General features: G+C 45.3%; 1 protein-coding gene across 1 annotated transcript in view; it reads left to right on the forward strand.

Annotated features, from left to right (window-relative positions):
- The window catches only part of GARNL3 (GTPase activating Rap/RanGAP domain like 3), a 199,076-nt gene that overhangs the window by 90,868 nt on the left and 83,933 nt on the right, over positions 1–24,275 (forward strand). Inside the window, exons 11-12 of the mRNA XM_065418845.1 lie at positions 3,794–3,892; positions 5,154–5,257. Coding sequence (XP_065274917.1) covers positions 3,794–3,892; positions 5,154–5,257 — 203 coding nt within the window. The remainder of the gene's footprint in view (positions 1–3,793; positions 3,893–5,153; positions 5,258–24,275) is intronic.

Raw genomic sequence — 24,275 nt, forward strand, 5'->3', positions numbered from 1 at the left:
AATCCAATATCAGGGTCTGAGCTGGCCTTTGTGTTAGAGTAAAATATTGCATTATTTTTATATTTATGCATAAAAGGATTAAAAAGTCTGCTTCTCACAGTTGCTGTTTTGACACTGGTGTGATATTGCAAATGCACTTTGAGTAGCTCTGTATATTCCTACTTATGAAATATTGTGCCACCTTTTGGTAGAACCCTTTTTTCTAGCAGTGTAGCTAGGGGGCTCCTGTGGCCCCACCCCTTTCCTCAGCATACCCCACATACTGAGTGTGAGGCTACAAAGGTGACGAAGTGCCCTCCCACCTCCATTCTGCCTAACCGCATGCCTGGGTGGATGTGAAACCCTCTGATGTCCTCAGAGGCAGAGTCTTCTCTTCTAAGAGTTAGTTTAGCATTTTCATATCGCAATTTGTCAAAATCATCTAAAGTATCTCTGATTCTTGATGGCTGGACACCATTTCCAGTACAAGGTGCTCCCATTTAGCTTTTCCTTGGCACCCAGAGTATGTACAAAATGTCTTTCTGCAGTAGTGTCTCGTTTAAGGAATGAGGGTATTTTCATTTACCCCTTCTTGGATGATTAGCTGCTAAAGGCAACTGTGCATGAGGATCTGATGAGCCACGTAGCCCCCATGACCAAACTTCTCTCAGACCTAGGATTCTTTCTGTCCTACTAAAGGATTCCCTTTAAAGGGGCCATATTAAACTCTGTAGAAGGGAGAGTTTTTCTGCCAGACTACAGGTTTCTAAGAATTAGACAGAGTATATTAAAGATTTGAAGTTGTTCTATACAGAGGGGCAAGGTTTCTTATGGGTTTTATGGCAGTCACTACCTATGGATTCTGCACAGCTGAGAATGAGACCCATTCAGCACTGGATGTCCTGGGTCCCTAGCCCAAGTTGGGAAAGCTTTCAATTATGATCATCATGCCTCACCACCTTATAGTATGTCCAGACTGGTGGTCAAACAGGGCACACCTGAATTACTTGACAGTTTGAGGGCTCTGGTCATCCCTGGAGAGAGCATTGCACATCAGTATACTGGAACTGGGTTTTGACTCTCAAATCATTCCTCTGTATTCTGCAAGGGAAGGTTGTGGACGTAATGACGGACAATACATTGGTAATGTATTATATTGACAAATGGGAGAACTCATTCCGCCCCCTTGTGTGTGGAGGTGACCTAGTTATGGGATTGGTGTATCTGCCATGACATTCATCCCATGGCACTACATCTGGCAGTTGAGAACAATGTAGTTGCAGATCACCTGAGCAGAGATGGCTCTCAGATGCACGAGTGGTCCTTAAAGGATAAGCTAGTTCAAACTGTATTTTTGAGGTGGGGTCAGCCACTTGTGGACTTGCTCATGACGCGACCCAACAGGAAATGCCACTGTTTCTGTTCTAGAATGGGCCGGGACAGTCAGTCCCTGTTGGATGCTTTCCTTCTGCACTGCGGGGAAGGGTCTGGTGTTTGCCTTTCCCTTGATACAGAAGGCAATAAGGAAGATACGTCAGGACAGGGCATGGGTGATACTCGTTGCCCCGGCGTGGCAACATCAACAGTGGTTTGCTTATCTCATTCATGCGTCTTCCTCTGTCCTCAGTCTGTCCCAGGAGGAGGATCTTCTATCTGCACCTGCAGTCCCTGTACCTGATGGCTTGAGTGACTGGGATTTGACTCTGTCTATTCTTGAGCAGTTATGTTTGTCATCCGTGCAGGGCATACTAGTTAGTTTTAAAAAACAGTCCAGTAGAAACTACTAGATTTCAGGGATGGATGCATGGGAAGTCTAATTCCCCTACTGTTGTCCATCCCTTGTGTTCTGGAATACTTAATGTACTTAAAAAATCAAGTGTTGTCTAATTCATTGTTAAAAGTTCATTTGGCAGCCATCTCCACGGATCATATGTTGGTTGGTGGTAGATCACTGTTCATGTTTCCAGTAAAGAAGCTCATGGAAGGTTTATAAAACTTGTATCCTCCTGAGAGAGATCCTGCCCCTTTTGGGGACCATAATTTGGTTTTGACCACATAGATAAAACCTCCATTTGAGCCTTTGGCAGAGTGTTCATTTTATTATTTGCCTTTCAAAACTGTCATTATTGCCATTACATCAGCCAGGGGAGTGAGTGAGCTGACTTGGGTCAAGGCTGATTCACCTTTTTACTTCCTTTAATAGAGACAAGGTAATTCTTCTACCTGATCCTTGGTTCTTGCTTAAGGTAGTGGGTATTTCCCCCCCTAAATTACATTCTAATAAAGGGGAATCTGTCCTCCACCAACTGGATGCCCAAAGGGCGCTTGCATATTATTTGGACAGAACTAAGAGTTTTTGTAAAATGTCTAGACTGTTTGTTATGTATGTCAAGAATAATATGTGGCATACGGTTTCTTCTCAGACTATTTCCTGGTGTATTAAACAGTCTATTCAATCTGACCACATTACATTAGAGCTGTGGCTGCTTCTTTTGCTTGTTTGAGGCAGGTGCCAGATGTTGAGATCTACAAAGCTACAACCTGGACTTTGGTACACACCTTCACCAAGCATTATACTCTGAATTTGGTTTCTAGAGTCGATACTGGGTTTGGCAAGAGATGCTTCAGTGTTTATTCAATTAAGACTATGTTCCCACCTCCATGTTAGTCTCAGTACTCTATCAATCTGTCCCATAAGTGGGAATATGCAGAGCCACTGAAAGAAGAAATGAAGGTTATTTACCTTTAACTGGAGAGGGGCAGTGGTGCAGTAGTGCCATAGCTACACTGCTAGAAGGGTAGGTTCAAAGGGTTCTAATGCAAGGCACCACAGGATGGTGCAATATCCCATAAATAGGAATATGCAGGGACATCTCCAAGAACTCCGGTTTTCTTTACAATAATTCTAAAGATATTTGAAAAATAACTTTTGGGCAACTGGAAAGAGGCTGTATCCAATGTTGGTTTTCTTTTTTCCAGAGTTTGAGATTGTTGTATACCCAAAAGAATGCTTTTGATTTCTTACACATTAAATATAATTTCTTTGAATAGTTGTGTTTGTGTGAATTTTTATTTTCACCTGGCTAACAATAATAAAAAAAACCAGACTTTTGGGTTTTGACTTTTTTCTTAATGAGGGCTTTGTATACTTTAAAATTACACTTGAAAAAAAAATTGAGTTTTGTATGATTAAAGCTCTGGCCAGCTTCTGGTGTGTTGGTGCTGTTTTCAGGTATTGTCTAATATATTTATACTCTCAAGTTAGCAAGCCAAATTTGAAATAAAAACATCCATAACTTTCTTAAGGGATTGGAGGAAGTGGAGCTTAGGATCCCAAAGTACCACTTATTTCCCATTTTATTTTCCCTTACTTGAGGCCCTGCATCATGATGACTGTCCCTGTGTCATCAGAATTAGCAAGAGGGAGGCACTGTTTAGTAAACACACGGTGATCCCTTTTTCTACCTGTTCCTCAAGACTGACAGTGCTGTTTTCAGAGAGCTCCCAGGCTTGGGTGATACGAGGCAAATTGAACTCAATTGTGAAATTCTGGTTCCCCACATGGTAGCGTGTTCCTCTACTGTTGAACCAGTGGGTCAGCTCACACATTCCTGTTTCATGTATTAAATTTCTAATATACCCATGCAGATATTTAGAGAATTAATATAGAAAAGGGACACACATGAAGAAGCAGTTCTTGCCAGAATATAAGCTGGGGAGTAGGCTGTGTGTTCTGTATTATGGTTAATGTGCAGTTGCATCTGCCATACCGATGAACTGTTTCATGCCTAACACTGCTTTCCTCCACTTGTAGAAACTGGAAGTGACAGCTTTCAAAGATTATTGAATCTTTTGGGTGACACAATTACACTGAAGGGCTGGACAGGCTACAGAGGAGGCCTGGACACTAAAAGTAAGATTTCAGCTAAAATAACTGGTGACAGGTCCATTGTGAATGTGCTGTTAGTGTGCATGCATATGTACAGAATGTAAGCACACTCATATACTGTTTACATAACAGAAAGTAATAGTCCAGTCTGAGAAGAGACCTACTCAGATACTATTTCCTAAACATATTATTAGACACATTTTGCCATTTTTCATCAAATAATAATAATGTTCTTAATATTATTGGTAAATCTTGATCTCCCCACCACTGACGCTACCTGATACAGTTACCACCACTGAGGCTATGTCTGTCATGACACACTCTTTTCAAAACCTTCTAATCCCATTCCTTAATCATCTGGGGTTGGTTATGGCTAAGCAATGTGAGACACTCCCTTCCTCACAACAGTGCTTGCAATGGGAATATCAGCATGGAGAGGCATCCCCACTGTCTGTAATAGGAAATAACATAGGCACTTTGCCCCCCAGCTTTGGCATAGCTTCCCTACCATCCCACTCTGCCCCCTGACAGAGCCTAGAATTTGGAGGATTTCCATGATGCAGTCTCAGCCCTATTTATTCCTCACAAATTCACATTGTCTGTTTTCTTAGACTGCATCTTACCTGTCATGAATTGGCCACATATTCTGTGTCATGGTGTTAGCTACGGGTGGTTAAATAGCATAACAACTTCACATACTGTAAAGAAGAGTCACATTCAGCTCCTTTTTCTCTTAGAGACAAAAATTAGACTTGTCAGGCACAAGTCTCTGCAGGATAGGACTCCTTCGAATTCATGGTGTACTAAAATAAAACTAAACTGGATACGTGTCTTCCAGTGGGACTCTGCAGGAGGAGTTCATTATTCAGTCGAAGGCCATGATTGAGAATGTAGATATGCACTGGCTGTCAGCCCCAAACACAGGAGTATATTTTACTGAATTATGAATTTCTTGAATGGAGATTCTACTGATGTGTGTTGGTGGCTGCAATTGTTTATGTTCATGATGCATTTTCACTGAGTTGCTGAATACATATCTCCTTTCAGGGTAAATCCACTGGGCTTACTGGCAGAAACATTATATATACTTTAAATTATGCAGGATGTCAAGATTTTATAATCTTTTATAATCTATTAATTTTGAGCTGTTTAAAGGCAAGTAAGAAGTATGTATCTGAAAAGGAGGTGCCCTGAGACTGTCCTGTGACAGGAAATGAAGTTTCCTTTTCTCCTTAGAAATGTAGTATTGCATAATCCCACTGAGAGTGGTTTTCTTCCTTTGCAGATGATACAACAGGAATATATTCCATATATACAGTGTATCAAGGGCATGAGATTATGTTCCATGTTTCAACCATGTTACCATATTCTAAAGAGAACAAGCAGCAAGTATGTGGTTTTCATACTGATTTTTCTTAATAAATCACCGCATGTTTAAAAGAAAAGGTATTTTAGTTTGTCAGTGAAACTTGTTTTTTGAAATGTAAGACTCAAATCTCTCAATGCTTATGACATTCAAAATTGTGCCTGATATATAAAATTTTATATCTTTATTGCCAATACACTTCATTGCGTTACCTATCTCTTAATTAGTCTTGGAAGGATTATATTTTTATTGATAAAAATGATAAACATCAATTTCACTGTACACACACAGACAAACTGAAAAAATATTTCCATCGATAATGATCAAAATTTATAGATAAGCAAGGTAAGAAAAATACTGCTTGAAAACTTATTAGACTTTGATTACTGGACATTTACTTCGTATTTTGACATATGATGTTGATAAATTTATGTTGTAATGGTCATTAAGCTTTAATTTTTTGAATCTCAACATCTGTCATTACATAATTGTCTAAACCCTCCATAATTTCCCACAACTGTGAAAATTTAAATAGATAAAAATAAAAAGGTTTAAAAATAAATATTGATATTATCCATTGAAATTTAAAGAAATTAATTCTGCCAAGTCTATTCATAGTACAAGAGCAAACACACAATGACATTGAAAAGGAACTAAGTTAAAACTATATAAAACACAATATGCACATAACTTGTGGGTCCCACTGCCACAATATGTCACTGAGTCCAAGACCTTTGTACGGCTGAAATTTAAACATTTATATGGATAGTTAGAATATGCATAGTTAAGGCTAGATTTTGTCACGGATATTTTTAGTGAAAGTCAGGGACAGGTCATGGTCAATAAACAAAAATTCACAGAAGACCATGGTCTGTCCCTGACTTTCACTAAAAATATCCCTGACAAAATGGGGAGGAAGGCAGGTTCAGCACCCACCGCTGCTGGGATACCGGGGTCCCCCGCCGCTGCGGTGAGTGGGAGCTCTGGGGACCCCCCTGCATGGTGGCCGAGAAGCTCCAGAAGGGTTTCCTGCCACCTGCAGCAAGTGGGAGCTCCAGGGTCCCCCACCGCCCGTGGGGGCTGGGCGGCTGTGGGGGTCCCCTCGCCCCCTGCCGCAGCTGGGCAGCTCTGGGGAGTCCCCCCGCCACGGCTGGGAGCTGTGGGGTCCCCCCACAAGGGCAGGGGCTGGGAGCTCCAGCCCTGAGGCAGAAAATGTCACAGAGGTCTCTGGAAGTCACGGATTCTGTGACTTCTGTGACATAACCGTAGCCTTAATCATTGATAAAGATATTGAATCACTGGGCCAAAGACAGATCCCTATGGGACGTCACTAGAAACACCCCCGTTTGATGATGATTTCCCATTTATAACACTGCTCTACAGCCAAAATGCTTCTGAAATAAATGTAGTCAAACTTTACTAATTCTGGGTCACTGAGAACGAAAATGATGCTTAAAATTGTTGATTGGCTCTAGTTTTCAAGATATGCTATTGGGTCAGTATATACGACTTGACTTGGGAATGGCGGAGGATAAGTGAGTTATAAAGGGAAGGGATCTCAATTTAAACCAGAAATGACTAAAATACATCTTTGACTGGATCTATGAATAAATCTATGACTGGGTTTGGACAGTACTTGCTTTTTAGGCAAAACAATGAATGATGCATTCTGAAGCTGGTATTGCGTCATACATGATATGAATTGCATCATGTTATTCCTAGAAGTCATGGATGATGCAATCATAACGAAGCTTACATCACTCTGCTGAACAAATTGCCCTATATGAGCTCTAGAAATCATACAGTGTTGTGCTCTCTTATTTGTCAGTGTTTGATTTTGCAAAGGGACACATTTCTGTTTAGCCAAAGTGAGCAGAGATGCCTCGTACTTGTGAACAGTGCAGATAACTTCTGCTATGTTTGTGGTGAAGTGACTTTTGCATCACAAAAGCGCAGTATAACCACTATGGTTAAGAAAGCCTTTCACCTTTATTTTGGCTGCAAAATTGGAGATCAGGACAAGAGGTGGGCCCCACACATAAGCTGCAACACTTGTGCAACAAATCTTCGCCAGTGGTTGAACAGGAAAAGGAAATCTATGCCTTTTGCAGTGCCAATGATTTGGAGAGAGCCAACAGATCATACCAGCAATTGTTACTTCTGCATGGTGCCTCCAGTTGGGAAAGGTGTGTCAAAGAAGAAAAAGTGGACTGTGCATTATCCAAACATTCCATCAGCTATACGCCCAGTACCCCACGGAGAAGGACTGCCGGTTCCTGATGCACCAGAATCATTCTCACTTGAGTCAGACGAGGAAGAGGATGAAACTTTTGGTCCTTGAACCATCAATGTCACAGGACCCACATTTTCTCCCATCCTCCTCCTCTGAATCACACCTCATAACACAAGGTGAACTGAATGACCTTGTCAGGGATTTGGAACTACCCAAGAGTAAGGCAGAGCTGTTGGGCTCCAGACTACAGCAGTGGAATCTCCTGGCAGGTGATGTTCGGGTTTCCATGTTCCGTGGCCATCAAAAGGATCTTGTCCCATTCTTCTTCATGGAAGGTGATCTTGTAGCCTGCAACAACATCGATGGTGTGATGGCAGCCCTCAACATCGTTCACGATCCAGATGAGTGGAGACTGTTCATTGATTCATCGAAGACGAGTCTTAAAGCTGTTTTACTGCATAATGGCAATGTTTTGCCATCAATTCCAGTTGGTCATGCAGTCCATATGAAGGAAACCTATGACAACATGAAACAACTTTTGAGGTGCATAAACTATGACCAACATCAGTGGCAGCTTTGTGGCGATTTGAAGGTTGTTGCTCTCTTGCTTGGTCTGCAGACTGGATACACAAAGTACTGCTGTTTTCTCTGCGAATGGGATAGTTGTGCAAGAGATTCCCACTACATCAAGAAAGATTGGCCACTCCGACAGTCATTGGAGCCTGGGAGGAAAAGTATTCAGCATCTACCACTTGTTGAATCAAGGAAGATTTTGTTACCACCCTTACACATCAAGCTGGGTCTGATGAAGAACTTTGTCAAGGCCATTGACAAAACACAAGCAGCTTTCAAGTACCTCCGTGGAAAATTTCCAAGGTTAAGTGAAGCTAAGATAAAGGAAGGTGTCTTTGTTGATCCTCAGATTTGTGAACTTCTTCGAGATGATGCATTTGACCATGCACTGCGTGGCAAGGAAAAGACGGCATGGAAAGCCTTCCAGTTAGTGGCAATAAATTTTCTCGGAAACAACAAGGCAGACAACTACAGGTTGTTGGTGGAAAACCTCCTCAAGGCATACAAAAGCCTTGGTTGCAACATGTCACTAAAGATACATTTTTTGCACTTTAATTTAGATTTTTTTCCACCGAACTGCGGAGCAGTGAGCGACGAGCACGGCGAGCGATTTCACCAGGACATTGCAACAATGGAGAAACGCTATCAGGGCAAATGGAGCCCATCAATGCTTGCAGACTATTGCTGGACAGTGACAAGAGATGCTCCATTTAATGAATACAAGAGACAAGCCAAGAAGCGCCGAGTAGACACTGACTAGGACTAAACTATGTACATAATAGTTTTTTGCCTTTTGTTTCATAATAAATTTTATTTATATAACCCTTTTGCTGATTTTTAAAGTGTTACATAAACAGGACAGGTGAAATATTATCATGTAAAGCAACCATAAACACATGAAAAGACCTAGGTTTACAATTTATGATTAAAACTCTACTATCTACACAATATACATAGACATAAAATGTAAAAACTTAAATATCTTAGAAACAGTAGCCAATCAGTTGTTTTAATTGTCATATTTGAATTCAGCACATCAAAATACATAATAAATAGCACATTTTATCTCTGAAGCAGACGACTTCTCAAAAATTGTAGACCAGTGTAATTATTGTTTGTGATCTATTAGTTAATCAGTTGGTAATTCATTTAGCATGATCTACACTAGTTTAGAATAGTGCTGTTTTTTTTAAATCAGAATGCCATGTGGGACTAAATCAAATGCCTTACAGAAATCTAAGTGTATTCTGTCAACAAATATCTTTATGAAGCAAACTTTTTATCTGATTTAAAAAACAAACAAACAATTTTGTATTATAAGACCTATTCCCCCCAAAAAATATTTACTTGATTGCATCCTATATTACCTTTTTCATGATTTTGCCTGGGTTTTAAGTCAGCCTAACTGACTTATTGTTTCCCAGGTCCATCCCATTTACTCTTTGTAAATAATGGCACAACATTTGTTTTTTTTTCCAGTCCACTGGAACATCTGTAGGGGTCCAAAATTTGTTTATAAATCAGCATTAATGTTTCAGAGAGATCCCTGGCCAATTCTTTTAATACTCTTGGGTTCAAGTTAAACTGTTCTACATATTTAAAAGTGTTTAACATTAATTTCTGCTATTTAGCATCCTCCCCAGTTACTGATGGAAGAGAAAGTATGTAATTATCACTTTAAGATGTGAATACATCATTCCACCTTTTTCCAAATATAGAACAGAAATATGTATTGAATACTTATGCATTTACTTCATTAGGAGTGATAATTTTACCATTCTTGTCTAGTATCAGACTTGCATCATTTCTAGGATTTCATTTGTTATTGATCTATTTAAAGAATTCCTTCTTATTGTCCCCAACCCTCCTGGCCATACATTTTTCACTCATATCTTTACCTTCCCTTATCAATTGTCTACATTTCCTAACTGCTGATTTGTATTTATGTGCTCAGCTTCTCCATTTTTCCATTTTTTAATATTTATTTTTATTGCTGCTTTCACCTTTCCTCATAACAAGGATGGCATTTTTAACCAAGTTAGCCTTCTTTTGTGACTGAAATTCTGGTATTTATGGACATCTATTAAAATATTCTTAAATAGTTCCTAATTAGCATTAACATTTTTATTTTTAAATATTTTCTCCCACTCAGTTTTGCTCATGATTGTTTTCAGCTTTGGGAAATTGGCCTTTTCAATGTATGTATATTACCAGAGAGAACTATATTCTGTTGTGCATAGCAAATTAAATTATTCTTCGAACGATTGCTCATGTGTATTCCACAGTAGGTGTGCGTGCTCACCACGTGCACCGGTGCCGGAAGCTTTTCCCCTAGCAGTACCCGTAGGGGGGAGAGCACCCCCTTTGACCCCTGGAGTGGCACCTGCCTGGCGTGGTATAAGGGGAGCTGCATGCTCCCCCCACCATCAGTTCTTTCTTGCCGCCAGTGAAGGTGCGTCTTGAACTGCTCAGCTCCAGCCTTGCTGCAGCTTGTCCCCAGAACTGTTCATTCAGTAGTACCTGTAGTCAGTTTAGTTTTCAGTGAAGTTTAGTTAGTTAGTGAGCCCAGGCCGGGGCATGCCTCATGCCCCGTGATTTAAGTCGTGCGGTTCCTGTAGGTGTTCTATGCCAAGGAGTGACCTGCACACAGACTGTCTGCGCTGCTTGGGAGAAACCCATATCAGCGAAAGGTGTAAGATCTGCAAGTCGTTCAAGCCCCGGACTAAAAAAGAAAGGGACATTAGTCTCCGGGCCATCCTGATGGAATAGGCGCTGGCCCCGACCCCGGCACGCCGCTCTGATCCAGTACCCGGCACTGCGGTGTTGGTGCGTGGAGACCCTCCGGAACCCTCGACTAATCAGCACCGCTCCCCTTCCACAGGGCATGCCAAGAGGACTGGAAAGACTCCCTCTTCGCAACGGCACCGAGGGAAGTCTGGGACAGAGACCAGACCCATGTCGGGTAGTCCTCGGTCCCCATCGGGTCCTAGACCTCCGACTCACCCGGAGCAGAGTAGCCGGCCCCTTCAGAGCAGGCCTCCGGATGTCCAGATGCCATCTACGCCCGAAGCCCTCCAGACGGCTAAGGATGTCATGTCCATGCCGGTGCCGGGAGCGCCACCGATGTCGGCCCCGTGCTCCAGAGGCAAGCCGCCACTGGGATCGCCACAGTCACCACCGGCCCGGTACCGGTCTCGGTTGAGGGAACGTTCCCGACATCGCTCACTGCCCAGAGACCGTTCAGGGCTCAGTCCATGTGGATCGCCCTCGACACCGGCCAGACTGTCTGGATGGGTGCCATCTGATCGGGACTCCCGGCACCGCTCATCTTCACGGAATGAGCTCAGATGGGACCGTGGCGGACGTCGCCAACGGTCCTTGCCTCGAAGGCGGTACCGCAGTCGGTCGCAGCATGACCATTGATGCCATTCCCACTCAGAATCCTGCTCAAAGTCTCCGCCAAGGCACCGTAGCTCCAGGCGTCGATCGCTGGCTCCTTGCCGTTGCAGGTCTGCCCGTCGAGATCGCTCGTGGAGCAGCTACTACCGTCGGTGCCGTTCTCCCGCCTCGAGGTCACGGTCCCATGGTCGACGTAGATCCCGGCACTGCCACCACTCCCGGTCTGGAGGCAGCAGTGTGTCATACGCCAGCCCGTCCTCTGTTCTCAGTTGCCCGTCTACAGGCCAGGCTAGCCAGCCTGATCGGCCAGCCCCACCGATGCCTCAGCAAGTGCAATGGCACCGTGCGTCGTGGCTGGCCCAGTGGTACCAGTGGGCACCGTGGCCTCTGGCGCTGCCCCCGGTGGGGGCTCGCTCGGTGGCCGGGGCGTCGGAAGCACCAGCGGCCTCCATCCCTAGAATGCCAAGAAAAGAGTCAACGGGCCCCGCTTCCTCGGTACCATGCCAGGAGTCCGACCAGGTGGTGGATCCTCCGGTGCCGACCGACACCCAAAGCACCGCACTGGCCTCCTCGCCCTGTCCGGAGGAGCTGATTGCGGCCCCGTCCCCCTCCGTCCCGCAGGAGGACTACCGGGCCCATCAAGACTTACTAAAAAGGGTGGCAGTGAGCCTCCATCTCCAGGCTGAGGAAATGGAAGAGCCCTCACACTCCCTGTTCAATGTGTTGTCCCCCTCGGCACCGGGCAGGGTGGCCTTGCTGCTCCATGAAGGGGTGGCGAAAATTTCAAATGCCCTGTGGCAAACACCAGCCTTGTTGGCTCCCATCTCTAAGAAGGCGGAGCGCAAGTACTTTGTACCCACTAAGGGGCACGAGCATCTGTATACCCACCCAGTGCCCAACTCCTTGGTGGTTGAGTCAGTCAACCACAGGGAGCGACAGGGACAGCCAGCCCCGACCCCAAAGAACAAAGACTCTCGGAGGCTGGATGGTTTTGGGAGAAAAATTTATTTGTCGTCAAGCTTCCAGCGGAGGGTAGCAAACCATCAGGCTCTCCTGGGTCGCTACGAGTTTAATCTCTGGGGATCCCTCCGCAAGTTCGAAGACTCCCTCTGGGAGCGCGATAGAAAGGAGTTTAAGGTGCTCGTGGAGGAAGGGGCAGCCGCCGCAAGGGCGTCTCTGCAGGCTGCTTCAGATGCAGTGGACACGGCCGCACGGTCCATGGCCTTGGCGGCATCCATGAGACGGGCGTCCTGGCTTCTGCTCTTTGGGTTATCCAGCGAAGCACAGTCGTCGATGCAGGATCTCCCTTTTGACGGGGAGGCGCTGTTTGCGGAGGAAACGGACACAAGGCTGCACGGCATGAAAGACTCCCATACAATCTTCCAGACCCTGGGCCTCTATGTCCCTGCTCCGGCAAAACCCAAGTTCAAGCCACAGCAGGCTCCCGCTCAGGCCACTCTCCCGAAATACGAGGCCACCCATAAGAAGCAACGGGACTATAACAAACGCCCGCAAAGACAATAGCGGCCTGCCCCACAGCCTGGGTCCTCTAAGGGCAAACAGGCAGGTAAAAGGCGGTTTTGACGGGATGCTTGGGGGTACTCCGCCAGTTTTCAGCAGGGATCCACCCCCAATAAAGCTTCCTTTTTCCAATCGATTGTGTGCGTTCCTCCCAGAATGGTCGCGGCTCACCTTGGACCTCAACACCATCTCCTAAGGTTACACCCTCCAGTTTACCTCCTACCCACCCAACCACCCCCTGCCCCCATCCCTCTTGGGGGACCCATCGCACGAGGCTCTGCTCAGGCAGGAGGTCGGGAGGCTCCTGGAACTAGGAGCAATAGAGGCAGTGCCCAAGGAGTTCCTGGGCAAGGGGTATTACTCCCGGTATTTCCTTATACTGAAGGCCAAAGGGGGGCTCAGACCCATATTGGACCTGCGAGGTCTGAACCAGTACTTGGTAAAACTCAAGTTTCGCATGGTTTCCCTGGCCTCCATCATCCCCTCCCTGGATCCCAGGGATTGGTACGCGGCCCTCGATCTACAGGACACGTACTTCCATATCCACATATTCGAGGGGCACAGGCGCTTCCTCCGTTTTGTGGTGGGACAGAATCACTACCAATTCACGGTCCTCCCGTTTGGTCTGTCCACTGCCACCAGGGTCTTTACAAAGTGCATGTCGGTAGTAGCGGCCTACCTCAGGCGCCGGGGGGTCCAGATATTCCCCTACCTGGATGACTGGCTGGTCAAGGGCACCTCCCGGTCGCAGGTGAGGGATCATGTGGCATTCCTCCTGTCCACATGCACCGCCCTGGGCCTGTTGGTAAACAACACCAAGTCAACGCTAGTCCCGGTCCAACGCATAGAGTTTATCGGGGCGCTCCTGGACGCAAGGTCGGCCAGGGCCTCTCTCCCCCCAGACAGGTTTGAGACCCTGAAAGGGCTCATCGACTTGATCGTAAGGTTCCCGGTGACGACAGCCAGGACCTGCCTACAGCTGCTAGGTCACATGTTGGCGTGCGCGTATGTGGTCCGCCACGCCAGGCTCAGGATGAGGCCCCTACAACTCTGGCTGGCCTTGCAGTTCTCCCAAGCCACGGACCGGTTGGACAAGGTCCTCACCATGCCGAACTCGGTGACCGCCTCCCTACGGTGCTGGTCCACACTGAGCAACATGCTCCGAGGGGTCCCGTTCAGGGACAGGGCCCCATCCGTGGAGCTGGTGTCCGATGCATCAGACCTGGGCTGGGGAGCCCATGTGGGGAGTTGTCAGACCCAAGGCCTGTGGTCTCCGCAAGACCTGACCCTTCTCATAAATGTCAAGGAACTCAGGGCGGTGTGGCTGGCGTGTACGGCCTTCCGCTCGCACCTGAAGGGCAAGGTAGTCAGGGTTCTCACGGACAACACGGCCTCGATGTTCTATATCAACAGGCAAGGCGGGGCCCGACTCTCTGCCACGAAGCCCTCAGCCTGTGGGACTTCTGTATAGCCCACGATATCCACCTAAAAGCCTTTCACCTACCAGGTGCCCGGAATGTGAGGGTGGATCACTTGAGGAGGGATTTTTCCTCTCAGCACGAGTGGTCCCTACACCTGGAAGTGGCCCTCCAGCTTTTCTGGAGGTGGGGAACTCCCCAGGTGGACTTATTTGCGGCCTGACAGAACCGACGATGCCCCCGGTTCTGCTCCGGGGGGGCCTAGGGAGGGGCGCTATCTCTGATGCCTTTATCCTGCCCTGGTCAGGCAACTCCTATATGTCTTCCCCCCGTTCCTGCTGATCATCAGGGTCCTAGAGAAAATAAAGACAGACAAGGACAGGGTCCTCCTCATTGCCCCGGCGTGGCCCAGGCAGCACTGGTACGGGACCCTCTTGGGCCTGGTGGTGGCTCCGCTGTGACTGTTGCCGCTCTGCCTGGACCTGCTCTCTCAGGACCGGGCCCGTCTCCTGCACCCCAGCCTGGCAGCTCTTCACCTCACGGCATGGCTGCTAGGTGGCGAGGAGAGGACATGCTCAGCTCCGGTTCAGCGCATCCTCCTTGAGAGTAGACTGCCCTCCACTCACCGCTCTTACATGGCGAAGTGGTCTCGTTTTGCTAGGTGGGCGACAGACCAAGGTGTATCCCCAACGGCCGCCCCAATCTAGCTTATCCTTGATTCCTCCTCCGCCTGAGGGCCCAGGGCCTGGCACCCTCGTCGGTCAGGGTGCATCTGGCAGCCATGTCGGCTTTCCATCCCCCGGTGCAAGGACACACGGTGTTCTCCCATGCTATGACCGGCCGGTTCCTTAAGGGGTTGGACTGGCTTTACCCGTATTCTAAGCCCCTGGTCCCGCAGTGGGACTTGAATCTGGTGCTGGCTCGGCTTACGGGGCCCCCGTTTGAGCCACTGACCACGTGTTCCTGGTCTCACCTCTCGTGGAAGGTGGCCTTCCTGGTTGCTATCACGTTGGCCAGGCGGATCTCGGAGCTCAGGGCTCTGACCTCTGAGCCACCGTATACTGTGTTTCATAAGGACAAGGTCCAGCTCCGCCCACATCCCGCGTTCCTCCCGAAGGTGGTCTCCGCCTACCACATGGGTCAGGACATTTTTCTACTGGTCCTTTGCCCCAAACCTCGCACGACTAATGAGGAATGCCGCCTCCACACGCTCGATGTGAGGCGGGCTCTGGCTGTCTACCTTGAGCGAACCAAGCCATTCAGAAAGTCCTCGCAGCTGTTTGTCGCCTCAGCTGAGCGCGCGAGAGGCCAGCCGATCTCTACTCAGCGATTGTCCAACTGGATCACTTCATGTATCCGCTCCTGTTATGAGCTGGCGGGTGTTCCCCCGCCACCTATTGTTAGGGCACACTTGACACGGGCGCAGGCCTCGTCGGCTGCCTTTGTGGCCCACGTCCCTACTCAGGACATTTGTAGGGCCGCCACATGGTCTTCGGTTCACGTGTTCACCTCGCACTGTGCAATAGTCTCCCAAACCAGGGATGATGCCGGGTTCGGCAGGGCGGTACTCCGTCCCGAGAACTTGTGAACTCCTACCCACCTCCAGCAGATACAGCTTGGAATCACCTACTGTGGAATACACATGAGCAATCACTCGAAGAAGAAAAGACAGTTACCTTTTCCGTAACTGGTGTTCTTCGAGATGTGTTGCTCATGTCTATTCCACATCCCCCCCTCCTTCCCCGGTGCCGGAGTTGTCTGGCAAGAAGGAACTGAGGGTGGGGAGAGCGCGCAGCTCCCCTTATACCGCGCCAGGCAGGCGCCACTCCAGGGGTAGCGGGGGGCTCTCTCCCCCATTAGGGTACTGCTAGGGGAAAAACTTCCAGCACCGGTGCTCATGGCGAGCACGCACACCTACTGTGGAATAGACATGAGCAACACATCTCGAAGAATACCAGTTACGGAAAAGGTAACTGTCTTTTATATCATGATCACTTGCACTTAGATAACTATCAGTTTTTAGTTCATTCCTCATTAGCCCTCAGATCCTTTGCAGCAATTCTACTGCCTAGCCACTTATTCCCCATTTTGTAGATGTGCATTTTGATTTTTCTTTCCCAACTGTAGTACTTGGCATTTGTCTTTATTGAATTTATTGAATTTCATCTTGATGATTTCAGACCAATTTTCAAGGTCAATTTGAATTGTAATCCTGTCCTCCAATTTGCAACCCCTTCCAGTTTGGTGTCATCCACAGATTTTGTAAGCATACTCTCTGCCCCATTATCCAAGTCACTGATGAAAATATTGAATAATACCCAACACAGGACATAGGATTTTCTTTTTTGATGGTTTGGGTTCTGTAGTTTCCGCATCGGAGTGTTGCTCTTTTAAGAGTTCTGAAAGCATGTTCCACACCTCATCCCGCTCAGATTTTGGAAGGGACTTCAGATTCTTAAACCTTGGGTCGAATGCTATAACTCCCTTTAGAAATCTCATATTGGTGCCTTCTATGCGTTTTGTCAAATCTGCAGCGAAAGTGTTCTTAAAATGCACATGTGCTGAGTCATCATCCGAGACTACTATAACATGAAATATATGGCAGAATGCTGGTAAACTAGAGCCAAAGCCATACAATTCTCCCCCAGAGTTCAGTTACAAATTTAATTAATGCATTTTTTTAATGAGCGTCATCAGCATGGAAGCATGTCCTCTGGAATGGTGGCCGAAACATGAAGGGGCATACAAATGTTTAGCATATCTGGCATGTAAATACCTTGCAATGCCGGCTACAAAAGTCCCATGCGAATGCCTGTTCTCACTTTCTGGTGGCATTGTAAATAAGAAGTGGGCAGCATTATCTCCCATAAATGTAAACAAACTTGTTTGTCTTAGCGACTGGCTGAACAAGAAGTAGGACTGAGTGGACCTATAGACTCTAAAATTTTTCATTGTTTTTTGTTTCTGAGTGCAGTTATGTAACAAAAAAAAATCTACATTTGTAAATTGCACTTTCACTATAAAGAGATTGCACTACAGTACTTATATTAGGTGAATTCTTTTGATTATCATTTTTACAGGGCAAATATTTGTAATCAAAAATAATATAAAGTGAGCAGTGTACACTTTGTATTCTGTGTTGTAATTGAAATCAATATATTTGAAAATGTGGAAAAACATCCAAAATATTTAATAAATTTCAATTGGTATTCTATTGTTTAACAGTGCGATTAAAACTGTGATTAATCACGATTAATTTTTTTAATCACAATTAATTTTGTTGAGTTAATCGCATGAGTTAGCTGCCATGAATCAACAGCCCTAGTTATTACCCTATTAGCCTCTGTGCTTGGGTTCATCTGCAGTCTAGGTGATTGTTTGATAACTTGTTTCATTATCTTTCTAGGTATTGCAGTTAGACTGATTGGGCTGTAATTAGGGTGACCAGATGTCCCGATTTTATAGGGACAGTCCCAATATTTGGGGCTTTTTCTATATAGGCTCCTATTACCCCCACTCCCCACCCCCTGTCCTGATTTTTCACACTTGCTGTCTGGTCACCCTAGCTATAATACTTCTCTTCCTCTTTGTTCCCCTTTTCAAAGATAGGTACTATGTTTGCCCTTATCAATCCTCTGGAACCTCACCCAATTTTTATGAAAAGGAAAAGGAGCAGGGTACCAGCAAGAAAGCATTTAGATAGATTACTTATAGTTTCTCACATCAGATGTGCCATACTTTTACTTGTGGTTAGACCACGCTTGCCCACACTAAACACCAGCCCCTGCTCTTGCATACTATTTTTTAAATCCTAGCTTTATAAGTGTATGGTCTGTCAGTCTTTACCTAAGAGAGCATTTTGATGAGTTCGGTCACAGAGACCCCCTTGGGACTGTCACCTGATGTGCTGAAATTACCTCTGAGCCCGTATTCCCTGCCAGCTTGGGACTTCCAGAACCCTGTCTTGTTGAGCCAGACACACTAGCCTGCTGCAACACAGACCCAGCCCCCAAAGCTGCAGACTTAACTAAAAACAGCTCAGCAGGTTACGTATCTCCAGCACCCAGACACCCAATTCCCAATGGGATCCAAATCCCAAATAAATCCGTTTTACTCTGTATAAAGCTTATACAGGGTAAATTCATAAAGTTTCCGCCCTCTATAACACTGACAGAGAGAGATGCACAGCTGTTTGCTCCCCCCGGTATTAATCACTTACTCTGGGTTTATTAATAAACAAAAGTGATTTTATTAAGTATAAAAAGTAGAATTTAAGTGGTTTCAAGTAATAACAGACAGAACAAAATAAGTCACCAAACAAAATAAAGCAAAAACACGCAAGTCTAAGCCTAATACATTAAGAAACTGATTACAGCTAATATCTCACCCTCAGAGATGTTCCAATAAGCTTCTTTTACAGACTAGACTCCTTCCTAGTCTGGGCCCAATCCTTTCCCCTGGTACAGTCCTTGTTAGTTCCAGCAGACATCTCAGGTGGTAAGCAGGAGTTTTCTCATGACTGGCAGCCCCCTTTGTCCTGCTCCACCCCCTTTTATAGCTTTGGCACACGGCGGGAATCTATTGTCTCTCTGGGTCCCCACCCCTCCTTCTAAATGAAAAAGTACCAGATTTAAGATGGATTTCATTCACAGGTGATATGGTCACATGTCACTGGAAGACCCCTAGTCTCCATTCCCCATGGGCTGGCCCACATGTACACAGGAAGGCTTGCAGGTAAATAAACCATTTACAACCAATTGTCCTAGTCAGTGGGAGCCATCAAGATTCTAAACCACCATTAATGGCCCACACTTTGCATAATTACAATAGGACCTCAGAGTTATACTTCCTATTTCTAGCTTCAGATACAAGAATGATACATGCATACAAATAGAGGGAATATATTCAGTAGTTTATAACCTTTTGTTATGATACCTTATAAAAATAAAATAAATAAATACATTTTATTTTATTTATTTATTTTTATAACCTTTTGTTATGATACCTTATAAGAGATCTTTTGCATAAAGCATATTCCAGTTGCATCATATTCACACTCATAAGCATATTTCCATAAAACATATGGAGTGCAACGTCACAAGCATGATCTAGTAATTCGATGAAAGGACTAAAAATCAGCATATCTGGTTTCTGTGCCCAGGTTTGCCACCAGTTTGTTTTTTGACTTTGGGCAAATCTCTCTCTCTCTCTCTCATTCTTCATTCATGGATTACCCTAGTTGTGCTCTTATTGGATCTGAAGCTTGCCAAGCCAATTTGCAGCATCAGAACACCTTAATCTCTCTGCACCTCAATTTTCCTATCTGTAAAATGAAGATTATCTTTTATTCCTTACTTGTCTCAGAGGAGTCCTGTAAAGTTTAATTGATTAGTGGTGGTAAAGTTTTCTAAGGCACTTAGTACTTCTAATGATCTCTGTTACCTAATTGTTACCACCATAAAAGACACTAAAGAAAGGAAAACAGCCAACGAGTATGGTAGCTCCATGCTTCAAAGGTTTCAGAGTGGTAGCCGTGTTAGTCTGTATCAGCAAAAAAAAACAGGAGTCCTTGTGGCACCTTAGAGACTAACAAATTTATTAATTATTTATTAATTTATTAATGTGCCACAAGGACTCCTTGTTTTTTTCCCATGCTTCAAAGACTCTCGTTACTTGCTAGAATTATTAGCCGGAGTATTCAGTCAGTTCTGGCTGTTTATGAATTCATTTCTTAGTTGTGCTTAGGCAGGCTCTTGCCAGAATATTCGTGATGGTAATACTGCTTTTAATTACAATCTGAAATTTCAAGAGAGAGAGGAAACTTCATTTACAGGAAATGCTGGTATAATTGCCTCAAATAATGTTGACACCTCTCACAGTCCAGGATTAGCTGTTCCTTTGACACCTCACTCAGTCTCTGTTTGGGCACCCTGTTTCAAGTGAGAGTCCCAGCACCTGCACTTCTCTCAAAGTGGAATCTCTCTATTTTCCTGACTCTTAGACTGGCTCTCCATATTGCTGTACCCTTATTTATCACATGTTTCCTCAGCAATTTTAATTGAATTTGCCTTTCAAATGCTGCGATCAATAGGTAAACACACTGACTCCGAACAGCTTCTTCCAAACAAAGTTTTATTTATTTATTCATGGGAACACAGCAATCACAGAGAAAAGTGATAAAACAACAAAAGGACAATGAACATATTCTCTTACCTAAAGCTTAACATTTCTCCAAGACGCAGGTAGGCCTAGCTTATCCCAGGTATCTTTCTGCTTCTGGGGACTGTGTTTCCTTCTGCTTTTCTGCAGACCCTGACTTTCCCTTGCTGTGCATCAGGGCTGCCCTTCTTAACAGTTCTCAAGTTCTTTGTTTAAGGTTTCCTGTCTAAAGGGCCCTATCCCTGTCCTAAAGTAGAGGATGGCTATGCCTCACTTAGAGACATGACTTTAAAAAAAAGGTCTTGACCTCTGTATTGTTAGTTAAGCACTGGTAATTGGGGCTATATAAAGCCATTAACTCTGGTTTCTGTAGACCAAAATCAGATCCGATAAAGTTGACTTAATCCCTAGCTATTATTAAGCAACCCAGTGACCATCAGAAGTACACACAATATTCATAAAATTAATACAGATATTTCCCACAATCTTAAAAACACCATTTCAGATGCCTAAAACCTGGCCAACTCCACATACTTTATAATTGGTTCCAATACCCACTCTTTAGTAATAAGATTTTAGCTAGAACTGGGTGAAATGTTTTGACTGAAACTTTTTTGGCAAAAAGTAAATTAATGGAGATATCCTATCTCCTAGAACTGGAACGAACCTTGAAAGGTCATCGAGTCCAGCCCCCTGCCTTCACTAGGCAGGATCAAGTACTGATTTTGCCCCAGATCCCTAGGTGGCCCCCTCAAGGATTGAACTCACAACCCTGGGTTTAGCAGGCCAATGCTCAAACCACTGAGCTAGTGAAGCGTTTGTGACACCAAAACTTTTAATGAATTCATGACAAATTTGCCAAATTGTTTCAATAATACCTTGTCCCAAATAAATAAAATATTTTGTTTTGATATTTCCAGAATGAAACATTTCAATTTTTTGGTTCAAAATTACTTTTCAAAATTTCCAATAAAAAAACCCCTATCAAATGTTTTAAATGGTTTTGTTGAAATTAAATGTTTTGTTTGACCTAAACAATTTTTGTATTTTTCAGAATTGCCAGAGAACTGAAAAATCCATTATTCACCCCGCCCTAACTGTAGCACTTTTTGTATCTTCACACAAAATGATAATTCTCAAACCCCATGCCTAATGTGTGTTGGCATCCTTTCATCTGCGAGAGACGGTGGGAATGGCAGCCTATGATGTACATCGTTTGCAATGTCTCATGTGACTGAATAGGCCAATCCGAGATTTGCATGATCTTTGGCAGTTATTGCAAATGTATGTATCTTGGTTGGGAGCTGCCTGCTTCCTACGGGCTCTTTTCTCCTCAAGCTGTAGGAGCCAGCTCCTGTCATGGACTTTGATACCCTGATGGAGACAATCACTTGTTACGATCACTTGCCAAGATTTCCCATTGGTCAGGATCAATTCCAAATTCCTTCATATCTCGCTTGCATGTGTCTTTGTAGTGAAGCTTGGGACATCCTGTTGTTCTTGTTCCCTCTGATAGCTCCCCATATAGCATGTCCTTGGGTATGCGTCCATCTTCCAACCTACTCAGATAGCCCAGCCAGCGCAGTCGTCTTTGCTTGAGCAGGGTTGTCACAGTTGGTAAATTTGCCCTTTGAAGAACCTCTGCATTGGTGACTTTATCTTGCCATTTGGTGTTGACTATGCAGTGTAAACAACGTAGGTGGAAACTGTTCAACCTTTTCTCCAGATGAGCACAAGTTGTCCGTGATTCCCCACCATACATGAGAGTGCTGAGGACGCAAGGTTGGTATGCTAGCATTTTGGTCTTGATGGTAAGCTTTGAGTTGTTCCATGCTCTTTTAGTTAGTCTGCTAAAGGTGGTGGCAGCCTTTCCAATGCGAACATTTAGAGGCAACCTAGTGACAGAGGATGTGGAAAAAGCTAATGTACTCAGTGCTTTTTTTGCCTCTGTTTTCACGAACAAGGTCAGCTCCCAGACTATTGCACTGGGCAGCACAGCATGGGGAGAAGGTGACCATCCCTCTGTGGAGAAAGAAGTGGTTCGGGACTATTTAGAAAAGCTGGACGAGCACAGGTCCATGGGGCCGGATGCGCTGCATCCGAGGGTGCTAAAGGAGTTGGCGGATGTGATTGCGGAGCCATTGGCCATTATCTTTGAAAACTCATGGCGATCGGGGGAGGTCCCGGATGACTGGAAAAAGGCTAATGTAGTGCCCATCTTTAAAAAAGGGAAGAAGGAGAATCCGGGGAACTATAGACTGGGCAGCCTCACCTCAGTCTCTGGAAAAATCATGGAGCAGGTCCTCAAAGAATCAATTCTGAAGCACTTAGCGGAGAGGAAAGTGATCAGGAACAGTCAGCATGGATTCACCAAGGGCAAGTCATGCCTGACTAACCTTATTGCCTTCTATGAGTAGATAACTGGGTCTGTGGATGAGGGGAAAGCAGTGGATGTGTTATTCCTTGACTTTAGCAAAACTTTTGATACGGTCTCCCATAGTATTCTTGCCGGCAAGTTAAAGAAGTATGGGCTGTATGAATGGATTATAAGGTGGATAGAAAGCCGGCTAGATCGTCAGGCTCAAAGGGTAGTGATCAATGGCTCCATATCTAGTTGGCAGCCGGTATCAAGCGGAGTGCCCCAAGGGTCAGTCCTGGGGCTGGTTTTGTTCAATATCTTCATTAATGCTCTGGAGGATGGCGTGGACTGCACTCTCAGCAAGTTTGCAGATGAGACTAAACTGGGAGGAGTGGTAGATATGCTGGAGGGTAGGAGTAGGATACAGAGGGACCTAGACAAATTAGAGGATTGGGCCAAAAGAAATCCGGTGAGGTTCAACAAGGACAAGTGCAGAGTCCTGCACTTAGGACGGAAGAATCCCATGCACTGCTACAGACTAGGGATTGAATGGCTAGGCAGCAGTTCTGCAGAAAAGGACCTAGGGGTTACAGTGGACGAGAAGCTGGATTTGAGGTGACAGTGTGCCCTTGTTGCCAAGAAGGCTAACGGCATTTTGGGCTGTATAAGTAGGGGCATTGCCAGCAGATCGAGGGATATGATCATTCCCCTCTATTCGACATTTGTAAGGCCTCATCTGGAGTCCTGTGTCCAGTTTTGGGCCCCACACTACAAGAAGGATGTGGAAAAATTGGAAAGAGTCCAATGAGGGAAACAAAAATGATTAGGGGGCTGGAGCACATGACTTATGAGGAGAGGCTGAGGGAACTGGGATTGTTTAGTCTGCAGAAGAGCAGAATGAGGGGGGATTTGATAGCTGCTTTCAACTACCTGAAAGGGGGTTCCAAAGAGGATGGATCTAGACTGTTCTCAGTGGTGGCAGATGACAGAACAAGGAGTAATGGTATCAAGTTGCAGTGGGGGAGGTTTAGGTTGGATATTAGGAAAAACTTTTTCACTAGGAGAGTGGTGAAGCACTGGAATGGGTTGCCTAGGGAGGTGGTGGAATCTCCTTCCGTAGAGGTTTTTAAGGTCAGGCTTGACAAAGCCCTGGCTGGGATGATTTAGTTGGGAATTGGTCCTGCTTTGAGCAGGGGGTTGGACTAGATGACCTCCTGAGGTTCCTTCCAACCCTGATATTCTGTGATTCTATGATTCTTCATCCACTGAACTTTTGGACTACTTCTAGCTGATTTGCCTGTAAGGTAATTGAAGGATCTTGTGGACCCCCCTATCCTAATACAACCGTTTTCTTGATGCTGATGGTGAGAGCAGGTGCC

This window comes from Emys orbicularis, chromosome 18, assembly GCF_028017835.1.
Source record: "Emys orbicularis isolate rEmyOrb1 chromosome 18, rEmyOrb1.hap1, whole genome shotgun sequence".
Taxonomy (NCBI): Eukaryota; Metazoa; Chordata; order Testudines; family Emydidae; genus Emys; species Emys orbicularis.